Source organism: Myxine glutinosa, chromosome 1, assembly GCF_964187855.1.
Source record: "Myxine glutinosa chromosome 1, kmMyxGlut1.1, whole genome shotgun sequence".
Taxonomy (NCBI): domain Eukaryota; kingdom Metazoa; phylum Chordata; class Myxini; order Myxiniformes; family Myxinidae; genus Myxine; species Myxine glutinosa.
In genome coordinates this window covers 154,492,794-154,508,350 of record NC_136261.1, presented here as the reverse complement: position 1 = coordinate 154,508,350, position 15,557 = coordinate 154,492,794, and the positions used below count along the sequence as shown (strand labels likewise).

Here is a 15,557-nt window from a genome sequence, read left to right as displayed (position 1 = left end):
TCATCAAATTTTGTTTTTTTCTAATTTTGGGGCCAAAACACTATCCTCGTCATTACAGTCTACTTACTAATGCCTCTCGGTGCGCCAATTAACTTCTAAAGCTCGGCTTCGTACAGCCAAGCCCTGAATGCGGGTTGTTTGGTGCCAGCGGCTGGATGCGTCCGGCACTCGGTGCAGGGACGGGGGCTTACCCGGGCCGAGATCCCATGCACCACCTCGGCGTGGAGCCATCCAATGTCCCGATCTCGACCTGCCGGCACGTCTCAATAGAAAGTGGTCGCCATGACGACCCTTCCTATCGGGCTGCCCGCTCCGCCTAGTGGAGCACGGACGCGGGCGTTCAAAGCGAGGCCCAGCGTGGATCGCGTACGGCGGTCCTTTTGAACCCGCCGTGGTTCGGATCCCCGCTGGTCCTCGCGGCACGCGAAGCTGCCCGACGCGCACCGAGGGCCCGTTTCGGCTATAAGTCGTTCTAACCTCTAACCCGGTTACCGTCGATGCTTCACCTGCATGCTCACATGCATACGCTACCCCTTTCTTGCTCACACATCCAGCCGTTTCCATGCTCCTCGTCGTACCTTCTCGAACACACCCAGGTACACTCATTCCACTCCCAGCCTTGGTCACACACCTGACCACCGAACACTTTGGCACACATCCGTTGGTCGCACACCTCACCAACACACCTCTTCGCGCCCCCTCCTCGGTCACCTCCTCTGTGACAATCACAGGTGTGCTCTCACTCGCACACCCAACCACGTGCCTCACTACCAATTCCAGCGTGCATTCCCACTCACGCTCTACCATTCCAGGTGTGCATCCTTCCATTCCAGGTGTACATCCTCGCTCACCTGTCACAACCAACTCACGCTCCGTGCCACTCTCACTACTCTCACCTCCACTCTTGACAGCGCACTCACCCTTACTCTCGACAGTGCACTCTTTCCTCATGCACCCGTCCGTTACACACCTTTCTCGCGCACACTCTTGCGCACACTCTCCCGTCACACCCTCTGTAACACTCACCACAGGCGTGCATTCTTCCTTACTTTTGACAGCGCAATCTTTCCCCATGCACCTGTCCGTCACACATCTTTCTCGCACACCCTCTCCCGTTACATCCTCTGTAACACTCACCACAGGCGTGCATTCTCCCTTTACACCCTCCGTAACACTCCTCACTACGCGCTTCCATGTGCTCCCTCGCACACGCGCTACGACCGACTCACTCTCGACAGCATCCTCACTCCTTGGCACGCACTTTTTCCTCACACACCCCAGAGTTGGACTTTCTCGCACACCTCCTTTTTCGCACACCAGACCTGTCGCACACTTCACCAACGGCCTCTCACGAACACCCGGGTCCATCTCGACCCCCAAGCTTCTTAAATCACCTGGCGCATCATACTCACGACCATATTGGTCACCACTTACACCGGGTCCTCTTCCTCTTCGCTTCTCCTCCATCACCTGCGAATCCCTCATCCGGTTAATGAGCACATCATCACGATCCGAACACAGACTTTGGACCAATTCTTTTACTTCCTCCTTTATCTCTTTCTTATCCTCTCTCCGTCGCTTCTTAATTTCGCTCACCCCTTCTTCCACTTCTTCTAATTTCTGCTTCACCTCTTTTATTTCCCAGTACGTCTCCTCAAGTTCGTCCTCTAAGGCTACCTTGACCGTTTCCATGTGCGTCCTCACCTGCCGGTCCTTCGTCTCCATTACCTCTGTCACCTCGTCCAACCTCGTTGTCAGTCCCTCACGTACCATCTGACATTGCCTCTGTGTCGCTATCAAGTCATTGTTTAGGTCATTTTGTGTCGCTATTAACCCTCCTATTACCGCTGTGTTCCTTTGAACCTGCTCCGTTAGTTCTTTTTGTCCCTCCGTCAGCTGTTCTACTCCCAGCGTCAACTCCTCTATACCACCTTGCAATTTTACAGTCCCCTTTCTCACCTCCTTCTCCATGCGCTCCTTACAGTGCCTCACCTCCTCGCGCACTCCTCCGACCTCCTCACTCACACCTCTTCTGATCTCTTCTCCCATCACTTGCATCTCCTGCCCAGATGCCACCCTCATCTGCTCCATTTCCTCCCTGTGAGCATCCAATTTAGTTTCTACCCCCATTCTGACCCCCTCTATCTGCTGCCCCATTTGTTTAACTTCCCTTTCCGCTTGGTCCCTCATGTCCCTCAATTTGCCTTCCATACTGTTTTCTAACCCCTCTAACCCCTTTTTCATCCCTTCCATTTGATTCTCTTGAGCGGCCATTCTGTTTTCTACCCCCATTAACCCCTCCTGTATTTCCCCTAATCTATTGTCTAATCCCTCTATTCTACTCCCTAACCCTTCGATCTGGGCCCCCATGTCATTCCTTAAACCCCCGATCTGGTTTCCCATGTCATCCCTCAATTTCTCGCTATTGGACCCCATTTCGCCCCCCATCACCCCCATTTTGCCCTCCAATCGCTCACCCTGAGCTTCTATACTGTTTTTCAAACCTCAAATTTGGTCTCCCATTTGTCCCATAAGGGCCCTCATTTGCAGGAAAAAAAGGTTTGAATCCACCAACGGCGCTGCTACGGTCGCGGGCGTGGTCGCTGTGGCCATGTGCGAGGCGCCATTTTGCGCGCCCGTAACCTCGTGTGCGACGACGCTATTTTGCGAACCTGCCACCCTCACTGCTTCGCTCTCCTCTTGTCCCTCAATTTGGTCCTGGATCGAACCTGCCTCACTCTCCTCTACCGGAACCCAGCCGTCTTGATCTGCCATAGCGCGACTTTCAAAATTCGGGTTTTTATTTTTGTAAAACACAATCAAATTTCGGTCACTTGTAATTTTGAGCGCTTTAAGCGCGCTTCGGGTCCGATCTCACTCCTCGACACCAATTGTTACAGACGCGGTGTTAGATGTTAGTTTACCGAGCGGTTTGGTATTACCGCGTCCGCACAGTTACTCCCCGATTAGAACCCTATCCCGCCCGATTCCACTCGAACGTTGGCCGAATCGCGCTACGCTAAATCAATGAAGGAAAGGACACAACGGCTGGGATAAATGCAACGACACAAGGGGTACAGTTCTCAAGACCTCCGGAGGAGGATATAATATTGGTGATGCAGAAACGGGTAGATTACACGGTAAGAGGTAAAGCACAGAAAAGATGGGCACTTAGACACAGTCTTATCTTATCCCCGACAGACCACAGACAAACGGGACAAGACTGACTTACACAGGGATTGATGGCAAGGAAGGGCAGGCAGTCGATAGCTCAAGGTGCACCTTGGCTCAGGGGCAGAATCAAACGCGGTCCGTCCAGAGATGCGGGGAGGTATCAGCGCTTGGAGGTGGCGTCTTCTCTTTCCAAGCTGGGGCGCATCTGACGTCACCTCCGTCTTCCTGCGCATGCCCAGCGGGGAGTGACACGCCCTCGGCTCGTTAGCTCCGCCCCAGATGGAATCGGTCCGCCGCTTCTATTGGGTGCGGGGGTTACCGGGCTCCGCCCTTGACGAGGAGCTGACTGCGAGCCCCTGCGTGGTAACCCCGTCGGAGCACATGTTCAATGGCGGCTAACCAAGCCGGAGTGAGGACGCACACTCCCCGCGCCGCTGCCGCTGTTGTTGTAGTTGTTGTTGTACCATGAGGAAGAGCTGCGGGGAGGTATTGGGAGGTCCTAAACTTTCTAACGGTGCCATACAATCACATTCTGGTGCAACGAAGAGTCAGAATTAATGGAAACGAGTCCTTAACTGACATAGACTAAGATAACTAGCAAGATGTCCTATAGTTGTCTACGTGAGATGTGGTGGACCTGGATGCGCCATTTAATGGGGGAAAAAGGGGGAGGTCGGGTCTACAGAGTGTTGTTTACAGAAAATGGGACTAGGGAATGGGGGATTGGGGATAGTTGGGAAGTATTGGGGAAATAGGGGAATATTTACAAGCGGATATGGATGGAGGCCAAATCCATATCCGCAACAATATATATATATATATATATATATATATATATATATATATATATATATATATATATATATATATATATATATATATGTGTGTGTGTGTGTATGTATGTGTGTATGTACGTATGTTTGACTATGTGTGTGTATGTGACATACACACACATACTGTCAAACACACACATACAGTCACAAACACACGTGGTGGATAATTAAGTTGAACAAAAGTTAAACTTCATTTTGTCCTTGAAGTGGAAGCATTTGACGGCAAATTGCTCATCGTGGGAAGGCTACGTCCCGAATCTGTGCCACAAACTCCCCCCTCCCACCTCCCACCTCTCAAGTCTCAACCCACCCCCGGACACTCAGTCACACCGAGTGCCTCGGGCGAAACCTCCACCCGCTGCATTCCGCGGACAGGCCGGGACACGGTGATCGACCGTAACAAGACTGGCTGTTTAACTCATAGCGAGAGTTAAGTTTGGCGACACCAAGTAAACGACCTCGGTCCCCTCCGTCGAACACACGGCTGACAATGATTATCCGGTGCTGCGCTGCACTTCTGTCCGCACCTCCTGCTTGTCTCGGCTCCCTCGAACGCCTTCAACCTGGCGTCCACGGGCGGCTACGAGCTCGACGGTCCCCGGGCAGCTACTTCGGGTACTCCCTGGACTTCTACCGCCCTTCCGGGCAGAAGCGGTCAGTTCGCAACACTTTATATATAATCCGGCTTTCAATGTTAAGTTTACATGTGGAACATTGTCCTTGACACAATGTTTAAACACACAGAAAGCAGCACTGGCTCCCTTTACATTGTACTACAATTACCCCTTTATAATAGGGTGAGCTCTGAGCACTCACCGTGTACTACAACTACCCCTTCATAATAGGGTGAGCTCTGATCGCTCACCGTGTACTACAACTACCCCTTCATAATAGGGTGAGCTCTGAGCACTCACCGTGTACTACAACTACCCCTTCATAATAGGGTGAGCTCTGAGCACTCACCGTGTACTACAACTACCCCTTCATAATAGGGTGAGCTCTGATCGCTCACCGTGTACTACAACTACCCCTTCATAATAGGGTGAGCTCTGAGCACTCACCATGTACTACAACTACCCCTTCATAATAGGGTGAGCTCTGAGCACTCACCGTGTACTACAACTACCCCTTCATAATAGGGTGAGCTCTGAGCACTCACCATGTACTACAACTACCCCTTCATAATAGAGTGAGCTCTGAGCACTCACCATGTACTACAACTACCCCTTCATAATAGGGTGAGCTCTGATCGCTCACTGTGTACTACAACTACCCCCTTTATAATAGAGTGAGCTCTGAGCACTCACAATGTACTACAACTACCCCTTTCATAATAGGGTGAGCTCTGATCGCTCACCGTGTACTACAACTACCCCCTTTATAATAGAGTGAGCTCTGAGCACTCACCATGTACTACAACTACCCCTTTATAATAGGGTGAGCTCTGAGCACTCACCATGTACTACAACTACCCCCTTTATAATAGAGTGAGCTCTGAGCACTCACCATGTACTACAACTACCCCCTTTATAATAGAGTGAGCTCTGAGCACTCACCATGTACTACAACTACCCCCTTTATAATAGAGTGAGCTCTGAGCACTCACCATGTACTACAACTACCCCCTTCATAATAGGGTGAGCTCTGATCGCTCACCGTGTACTACAACTACCCCCTTTATAATAGAGTGAGCTCTGAGCACTCACCATGTACTACAACTACCCCTTCATAATAGGGTGAGCTCTGATCGCTCACCGTGTACTACAACTACCCCCTTTATAATAGAGTGAGCTCTGAGCACTCACCATGTACTACAACTACCCCTTTATAATAGAGTGAGCTATGACTGCTCACCTTGTATTTGTACTACAACTACCCCTTTATAATAGAGTGAGCTCTGATTGATCACCTTGTATTTGTACTACAACTACCCCTTTATAATAGAGTGAGCTCTGATTGATCACCTTGTATTTGTACTACAACTACCCCTTTATAATAGAGTGAGCTCTGATTGCTCACCTTGTATTTGTACTACAACTACCCCCTTTATAATAGAGTGGCTCTGAGCACTCACCATGTACTACAACTACCCCTTTATAATAGAGTGAGCTCTGAGCACTCACAATGTACTACAACTGCCCCTTTATAATAGAGTGAGCTCTGATTGCTCACCTTGTATTTGTACTACAACTACCCCTTTATAATAGAGTGGCTCTGAGCACTCACCATGTACTACAACTACCCCTTTATAATAGAGTGAGCTCTGAGCACTCACCATGTACTACAACTACCCCTTTATAATAGAGAGAGCTCTAAGCGCTCACTCGCACTCTCAAAACGTTTCCCTGTGCTTACTATTCCGGACTCTGCCTCAGCGCGCCGCCAACTCAGACTCGTTTCGAAAACTTTTTTGAAAGTTTTGTAAACTTTCGTGAGCAGCACATGGTTGCTATGGAAACGATGTAACTGGACATTAGAAGCCATGGGGGGGGGGGGGAGAAGGGGGTTGTGGGGGGGGGGGGGGATCGACTCCGAAACCACACTTCCCTAAAAAAAGTTTCTCTTCCAGCAAGCCCAACTTAAATGATGTTTGTTTGTGAACGGAGCTGAACTGCTGTTTGTCACGTGGATGCCGGAGTCTTGGCACTTGTATAAAGCATTGTTTTAGAATCGATTCCATACCCAAAGCAGCGAAACATGGAATGGGCAGCGAACGGTGTACGAATGTACAAAGCACGTCTCAGCAGCTGCTGCTCACCTACCCGAGAGAGTTATTAGTTAAGAGTCAAACGAGGAAGCAAACTATCCTCTATAACCGGAGAGTAAATGTTTTCAAAGCAGCCTTGAGGCAAGGAATGCACTGGGTGGTTTGCCATTGACTTGGCAAAGTCAGGATTTAAACATGAAAACTCAGCAGCTCAGCCCATTGAGCAATAAGCCAGAAACACAAAATACAAGAAACATGCATCACATTACGAGAACAGTGGAGGAACCTGGATAAAAGCATGGCTTGTAAAATTCCAGGTGCATATGACGATGGATTTGTGATTTAATAATATGAGAAATAAATAAATAAATATTGTGAAATAACATATCCATAATGAGAATAATAAGGTGGAGCACAAATAGAGGTTAAACAGAAGAAGCTAAAACAGAAAGGCAGGCAAATGGAGGATGGGGATGATGAAGGATGAATCAGCTGGTATGCAAAACTTTTACATCAACATCACAAGATCACTCATTACTCATTTATTACCATTGATTACTACATCAATTTGTTATACACTTCTCTGATAAACTTTTGAGATCGAATTTAAAGCTATTAACACCAATAGTTTGCCTCAGGCTCGCACTCTATGTGAGTTCCCTAACTTTGGTCCAGTATAAATCATAGTTTTGTTTCCAAAATAAGTTCTTGTTTGTTGTCAATGGTACATATCAGATTGTCTTGTTGGGTAATTATGAAGACCAGTATAAAAGCCCGTCAAAGATGACGGGTTGTAACAGTTTATTCAAGCCTCGTGGTCTTATTTATTCAGGGTCTTACGGCCTCTCTTGAGTATGCCAAAGTTTGATGCCTCGGCCTTACGAATTTTTGGGTCCTCTGGGTCTTTTTGGTTCTCGGGATATTTTCGGTCTTCTTGGTACTCAGTGCCTTTTGGCTGGTTTGATTCCTCGGGGTCGTCGGGATCTTTTGGGTCTTTGGGGTGCTTTGGGGCATTTTAAATCTTTTGCGTCTTCAGGGCCTTTTGTGCTTTGGGGAGGGGTTGGGGGGGGGGGGCAGAGGGGGGGAGAGATGTTTTGGGTCCTCTGGTACTTTAGGTTAAGTATTTCCGGTTACAATAGTGGGTGGCGGCAGGTCAGCTGTCCAACCAATCGCTGAAGAGCGGACGTACATACATACATACATACATAATCACAAACACTTGCTCCGTTATATATACATGGTGGTTATTCGTGTGCAGCCTGTGGCTGTTTGGCTGCATCATTTTCTTACTGTACCGTTGATGCACTGCACCCTTATTACCAGTAAGCTGGTACTCATTGTGCTGACCTCAGAAGGATGACGTGGTGTTGTTTCGATGGCACAACAGGGGCTCGAACCCGGGACCTTTAGGTCTCAAGCCAGCCGCCTTTACCATCATGCCAACACGAGGCTGGGTAATTATTAATGACTTCATTCTTAACAAAAAATTTAGCAATTTCAGGGCATCTCATTTCGATTCAGCAGAAATATTAGTAACTCTAAATGAAGAAAAATGACCACACAGTGGTCACAACTTGTGACAAAATATGGTAAGGGACCCATTGGGAAATGCGCATCTAAAGCACTCTTAAAAGATGAACAGCTTGATTTGGAAACACACATTTGATGTGCTATTAAAAGATTAAGTCGACACTTCTCATCCATGTCAGCCTCCTCCATGGTTATATCAGAACGAGCTGATTTGTCACACGGTCACGGATTGTTTAACCCTAATATGGGGCCGTTCAAAAATTGCGAAGTGCTATTTTTTAAGGAGGCGCATACCGTGCATGCTGGTGGGCTTGATTAAACCTTACTAATAATTATTGTTATTCAACATTGATTAGATTTTTCGGTGTCCCTCATTATGAGTAACATTTGACACAAACAAAGCCAGTGGAAATTGGATGTCACAAACCCGGGCCAGGTACAATCTGCAGAGGCCTACAGGCCTGATTTCTTAGGCCTAGAGGCTCGATGTCTTAGACCCACCAGAAAACCAAGATGGTAGCCATATTATTTTGGCTGCGTGCCATGGTGGTTGGAGTCGAGCGCCAAATGTCGGTGGGTCCAGCAGCTGTCCGACCAATGGGTGCACATTTCTAAAATTGACCCGCAACAAGAGCCACACCAGCAACAGCATCCATTCGGAGCTCTTGTAGACTTGCGAGCAGTTGCAGGTAAAAATTCCGGAAGTTTAGCGCTTTTAAAGCACTCTTATGCACCACCTTCTTTAACATGTCCAAGTAGCTACTGTAAAACTGGAGGCTCTTTGAAGTGACAAAAAGGCGATTTGAGTTGTAGGGTCTTCAAATAAGTTATATCATTTAATGTAAATAAAATAAAGATTGTAAAAGTCTTATAAATAAATTAATTTGGAAGTTTACCGCCATTGACACAGCGGCTATTACACCACCCGATCTAACACGTTACATGAGTTATTCATACCTGTTGTATGTGTCTTTTTATGACGTCCGTAAAACAGTAAGTTTCCTGTTTTGTTCAAATTTTTCAATTTTGTTTGATTTCCAGGCAGACAGAGTAAAATATAATCTCACTCCTCTCTGCGTTTGTGCGATCCGGACAAATTCAGACACAAAGTACTGTAAAACGGCAGGTTTGTTTTCCAATTCATGTTCCTTCATCGTCAAAATATAACATTCAATATAAGCAAGTTGTTCCTCAATCATAAACTGACGTTTGTGGACGGACAGACCGAAGTATGGACGGATGGACAGCCAAAAACCATTTGAAGATCCAAGTGGAAGAACAGCTTGTCAAATTTTTGGGTAAAGTGAGTTAGACACAGGAACTCTATCTACATAATAGTAACAATCCATGTCTGTAATAATTTTGTGACTTAAGTACCCTACTTCTTCCACTCGGGTCTTCGATTGCTTATAACCCCGCTTTTCGCGTCACGATCCCTCCTTCTTCCATAACCTCATGGAACTTGAGGAAAAGCTTCCCCCGGCCAACCCCACAATAAAGTGCGAAGCCCGATCCTGCAGCGTGGGAGTGGGGAGAAGCCTGAGCCTGACCCATGTTATTGTGACCCGACCAAAAAACGCAAAGTTATTGTGGCTTGCTCTGCAGCTGAGATGGCGCCCCTGAATTTCATGTTTCTTCTCGCTATCCACGTACTGACACGCTCGACTACCTCATTAATGAGTGTTTGTCGAATATCTTGTTCCTGCTGTCGTAGAATAATAAAAATGGTACCATTTAAATCTAATAATTGATTTACTTGGTTGAACCACCTGTGGAGGCCATTTTTCCCTGCAGAGCAGGGTTTGGCCTTTTTCGGGCACCTTGGTCCCCTTTTTGAAGCAATGTTGTATGGTCTGGATGCACTTTCTTGCCACCAACCCTGTTAGTCGCCTCTTGCAACACACAGGGAATTACCAATGAACTGGTACTCAATTTGCCGACCTCAGAAGGATGACAGGCTGAGTCAACCCCCCATGCGTTAATTCAGCAATCGACCAGGCTTTGAACCCAGGATCCTAGGATCCCAAGCCAGCACCCGAACCGCAAAGTCAACACCAGGCTTAATTGATTTGCTTGGTTGGAAAGCTGATAATCAGTTTACTTTGAACAAAAATATGTGTGCATGTAATCACAAAAGTGCCTGTTTTGAAAGCACGTCTTACCAGGATTGAGGAAGAAGAAGTGAGAATGTAAGTTTAATGCAGCGCCATGTTTCCAGAGGGAACGGATATTTTCTCGTAAATATAAGTACGAGCTCCCTTATCTTCAACAGCACGTTCCACTTGCAAGTTGTTGACAACTCCCTGAGCCGGCCTTCTCTCCACCCAGGGCTATACCAATTCACTACGGCCCTCCATCCTACCAAGTGCAATTCCAACCTATCATCAATCCTTGACCGGTATATCTGCTAGTATGGAGCGTTCCTCACCATTGCTGGCAAGGGTTCTCTCTTGCTTTATTTGATGATTTGGAGTCAAAATCCTCCAGTATCATTAACATCTGCCACCAATCTAAGTTGAGTCACATGGCCTTGTTCGCCTCACTGGAGGCACCACCCGTGTCTTTAACTTTAACCTCATTTTGTGCCTTTGCTCCACCCTTGTCTTTCCATTGTCTGTTCTGCAGCAGCCACCGAGATAGAGTATAACATGGTCATGTGATAATTTCTCGATTTTTCCACACTATATATACAGGTTGTCTTCCCATCTCAAATCTTTCATTCCTCTTTTTTCTGGCTTCAGAATGCCTCTCCTACCTCAATCTAGCCATACTCTTTCATTCAGACCTTTTGTTCGCTGCGACGTCTGATCCATTCATTTTCATTTCTTGTTTTCATTCTCTGCTGTCACCATAACCCATTTTCTTTAGCTCAACCACGAGAATTCATGAACTCAATCATGAATCATTCATCAACTCAATCACTCCCTTCAATCCCACTCCTCCCCCCCAGGTCTTTAAAACAGCTGTTCACCACCATCTCTTATCTTCCCCATCCAAAACCTTGATCTTTTCTACCCCCACTAATTCACCCCAGATCCACCTTGTTTGAAATTCCAACTTCTTTCCTGGAAGTCCTGGCAGTGTCCATATGTTGTATACCTCTCCCACCCCCCCCCCCTCTTCCCATGCCTCCCCCCCAAAGCCCTCTCCCACCCCCCCCCCTTCCCATGCCTCCCCCCCCCAAAGCCCTCTCCCTCCCACAGATCTCTCGATGTCTCCATGTCTCTCGGTCCCTGCTCTCAAATGTTGTGTTTGTGTCCTTCCCCCTCTCTCCCCATCTTGTCTACCGCTCCCGATGTTATTTGTTTTATGTGTCGGTTTGTCTTTCTGTGTGATTAATGTTCGCTCTTTCACGAGCCTCGATCTTGTATACAAAAAAAAAAAAAAACTGAAAAAAATTGGCTCACCAACCTCAAAATCATCTTTGCTAACACAACGGCATGGATTAAGATTTCCGAATTTCAAATCCATTTGTTAAGTCCATGTGTGTTTTGAATGCTACATGCTTTCTGCAAACAGAAACTCACGATATGAGTGTGAATGAAACAGTAAGTGTGCTAGGCAGCAAAATAGTTCGCCATTTTGGAGTAAGATATCAAAATTGCCAGGTGACAAAGCATTTCGGTGTGTTAACAGAACAGCTCATAGGAAGCATTCTGGCCTTTGAGCCGTCTTGTCTGGGTTTGTTTCCTTGCACAACTATAAAAGTATAATATTTGCATTTCACAGGCGATGAATGATATCACCGAGTGTACTCCAATTTAGACGAGATGTTAGGCTGACCGTCATTTCACATTTCCTTTTTGAAAGAACAGGCTACTGTTTGCAAGTACCAATGTCAAAGTTCTAAAATGATGAAAAGCAGCCCGAAAAGCAGGCCCTTCGTAGTGGAAGATGGCTGCGCACATACAACTTGTGAACTACCTGGTGAATTTGTTTACAGTGCAGAAACCGCTGCCCAGACGGCTGGGTGGAACATTACTTCCCATACTGTCACAAGCCTGGTGACAAACAGATTATGGGTAGGGATTGTGGGTACAGTATTTACAAATGAATAGCTTCACCAGGTTTTGGGAGAGAAAATGTTTAGAGTAGATGTATTGTAAACTGCAACTTAGGTCTGCTAAGATAGTGTTTAGGAGAGCCTTGTCTGCCCTCCATCCCTTTCTACGTTTCACTGTTAAATGTATGTCAATTAATGAGGAAACTGCGACTCATATGGATGAGTAACACCCTGACATAACAATCAGTGTAACTCGGGGTCAAGGAGTGTCCAACAAGACCAAACTACTTCCTACCCGCAGATAAGGCAGAAATTTGTCATTCACCAGGGTGTCTGCAGTAACCGGCTTACACTTCATGAAAGCCACCGTGGGATCTTTAACGTCCACCAACAACCAGACCTGGCAGACGGGTCCACTGACTTAAAGGTCCAGTGCTATGAAAATTCAGAAAAATTTAAAAAATCTTTCTGTGATATTTTCTACCCTCGTTAACCCCCATCCCACCCCACCGATCCCTCCTTCTTCCAAATCTACAGTTTTCTCACCTGAAAGTCCCTTCCATATGCATCTAGCCCACCCCATGCATTCTTTCCTGCCCCCCCCGCCCCCAATTTATCCCCACACTCATTGTTTTTCTTCTTCCCCCTGTCTTGGCCTTGAGCTCTGCTGTTGGTGTTTCCCCGAAAAAAGAACTCTGGTTTGGATTAACCCTGTGAAATGCCGGGATGAAAATTTATAGCTGGGTCGAGATTCTACCGCAGGCTAGACAGCTTAGAGGGATGTCTGTGTACGCTGCTATGTACCAAAGATTTATCTGATACAAACATCAGGGTATGCAGCCCCAGGTGGTTTTGTGGTCGTTGTGTGTTTTACACTTGGAACAACTTTTTGGGCATTTCCTCTGCGGTGTCAGACACACTTACTGTTTGATTTAAACTCGTGTGGTGAGTTTCTGTTTCCAGAAAGCATACACCGAATACCGACCTCTTAGGTGTTTTCATTAACAGAGTGAAATTGATGTTGTAGCTTGACAAGCGAAGAGTGTTTGACCACTCGGGGAATCCGAGTGCTGCAATACCCTCACACACGTTCCCCACCCTCCTCCCATCCCCCCTTGGTCCCCTTTCCACACCCACACATTACACCTCCTTCCCTCTGTCAGAAAAGTTTGGAAACGTAAACTTCAAATGTTGCAATTCTGGCCATTTTGTCGGTCTCATTATTTAATGTCATGGCTTTTGTTAACATGGATCGAAGGCTCACATCTTTGTTTGTACACAAATCATTTGCAGGACAAAGACATTAGTAGACACGAGTGTAATTTATTGTGAGTTACAATGACATTAAGAGAATGTACAAGTACATAAAGGACGTGGGGTGTGAACTTGTCATGAGGTTTGCTAAACAGGGTAACTCATTTTTCGATACGTTTGACTGTCTTTTTCTGAATACAAGTCCTTAAAATATGGTGAAATTATTTTAATAATCTACATGAAGGCAGAATTGAAGAGCCTTTGTAATGGCAAATTGTGATTGGGCAGACTTTGCAGAACTAGCCAATAATCGATGGAGATATAACACGTGTGTTTGTGTGTGTATATACATGGGGTTTATGTAAGGGACATTTCCATAGCCATGAGTCATGTAGATCCACTCTTTATGGCTTTTTGTATGGATAATTAGGTCATCTTGATCTCAAAGAGATGACCTGACAAAATGGGTCTGATGTCCGTCCGTCCGTCCATCCGTTAACTTTTTGCCATTCTTTTTCTACTCCTCCCTCATCACCTGGCTGATTGTTTTGAAACTTGACATATGAATACACGACTGTAGACCGCACAATTGTTCCGGCTTCGATTTTTCGATTTAGGATTATGGGGTCTCCCGGGGGGGGGGGGGGGAGGAGGGATGCGGGGTTACCCCCGAAACACTTCAGATCCCTGCTCGTCACTTATTTACCCCCGATTACTCTGAAACCAAATACAGCCCTTCCACTCTTTGTCCACAGGATTGCTCGGTTTTAGATTTTGCAATGTTGTATCAGGGTTTCCCCCCCCCACCCCAAATCACGCCCATTAACTTTCGGTACCTGGAGACCGATTCAGCATGTGTTTGAATCTCATCTCCCTCATTCTATCATAATTCAATCATCATTCACCCACGGACACGGCAATATTTCTTGACACACAGGTTATGTCCCCACCGTCAGCAGGAGCATAAGATATATTTATGATACTGAAGGAGCTCGGGCTCCCACGTCGATCGGAAGAATGGACGCGACAAAAAGCTGGAATTCGTCCGAGTTGCTTTATTCAAACAAAACACTCAGGTACTCTGAAAAGCCCGTTTATCGGGCAGCAATATATATACACACATTATCCCGGAGCGTTTGCCCAGGAAAGGCGAGAGGGGGCGTGGCCGAGCGTCCTGGCTGCGGCCTGGCAAGTTGAGGGCGAGCCTGCCCGGGCGTCCTGGACGAGCCCAGCATGGTGATCGCTACGCGTCCTTGATAGGTGCAAGGCGATTGTGAAAACCCAGCGGTAGCCGCTACACACGTCCCCCCAGAATCGACTTGCACCGGCAGGGTCAATTTGAGGGGGGTCCTGATGACCCGGCCGAAGCGACCCCTGGTGGGTCGTGGGGGGGGGGCGGGGGTCCGGTGTGATGGTGGGCAGTCGAGTGGGGGGGGCACCGTGGATGGGGGGCGGCCTCAACGCGGCGGAAGGGCCACCCGTGGTGGTTGGTCGACGTCCACGTGCGCCGGCTTGAGGCGGTCCACAGCAATCCGGTCCGACCTGCCGCCCATGTCGATGACGAACGACTTGTCGTCCCGTCGCAGGACCCGGAAGGGCCCGTCGTACGGTGGCCGGAGTGGCCCCCGATGTGCGTCGTGACGCACAAAAACATACTCCCCTGTGCAAAGTGCTGGGGGGACGTAGGACTGGGGGTCACCGTGGTGGGATGTTGGCACGGGGGCAAACTGTCGGGCGGCCTCCTGGAGGTCCGAGCGCTGGTGAGCTGCGGACCAGGGACTGGTAGCGTCGGGCACGAATTCACCCGGGACGCGTAGCGCCTGGCCGTAGACAAGCTCGGCGGTGGATGCCTGGAGGTCCTCCTTGGGGGCCGTGCGGAGACCCAAAAGGACCCACGGCAGCCGGTCGGCCCAACCGCCGTCTTGAAGGCCGGCCATGAGCGCGGCCTTCATGGAGCGGTGGAATCGCTCGCACAACCCGTTTGCTTGGGGGTGGTAGGCCGTAGTACGATGGAGCTTGACCCCCAGGTTGCGGGCGACCGTGCCCCACAGCTCGG

At 47.9% G+C, this 15,557-nt stretch overlaps 1 protein-coding gene across 2 annotated transcripts in view; it reads left to right on the top strand.

Moving 5' to 3' along the window:
* Positions 1 to 4,315: 4,315 nt before the first annotated feature.
* The window catches only part of LOC137430004 (integrin alpha-8), a 117,374-nt gene continuing 106,132 nt past the window's right edge, over positions 4,316 to 15,557 (top strand). The window contains exon 1 of one of the 2 annotated variants that reach the window (XM_068120466.2): positions 4,316 to 4,661. In XM_068120466.2, the coding sequence (XP_067976567.2) occupies positions 4,498 to 4,661 (164 nt within the window). In that variant the 5' untranslated portion in view covers positions 4,316 to 4,497. The remainder of the gene's footprint in view (positions 4,662 to 15,557) is intronic. The other variant, XM_068120457.2, reaches the window with a different exon arrangement.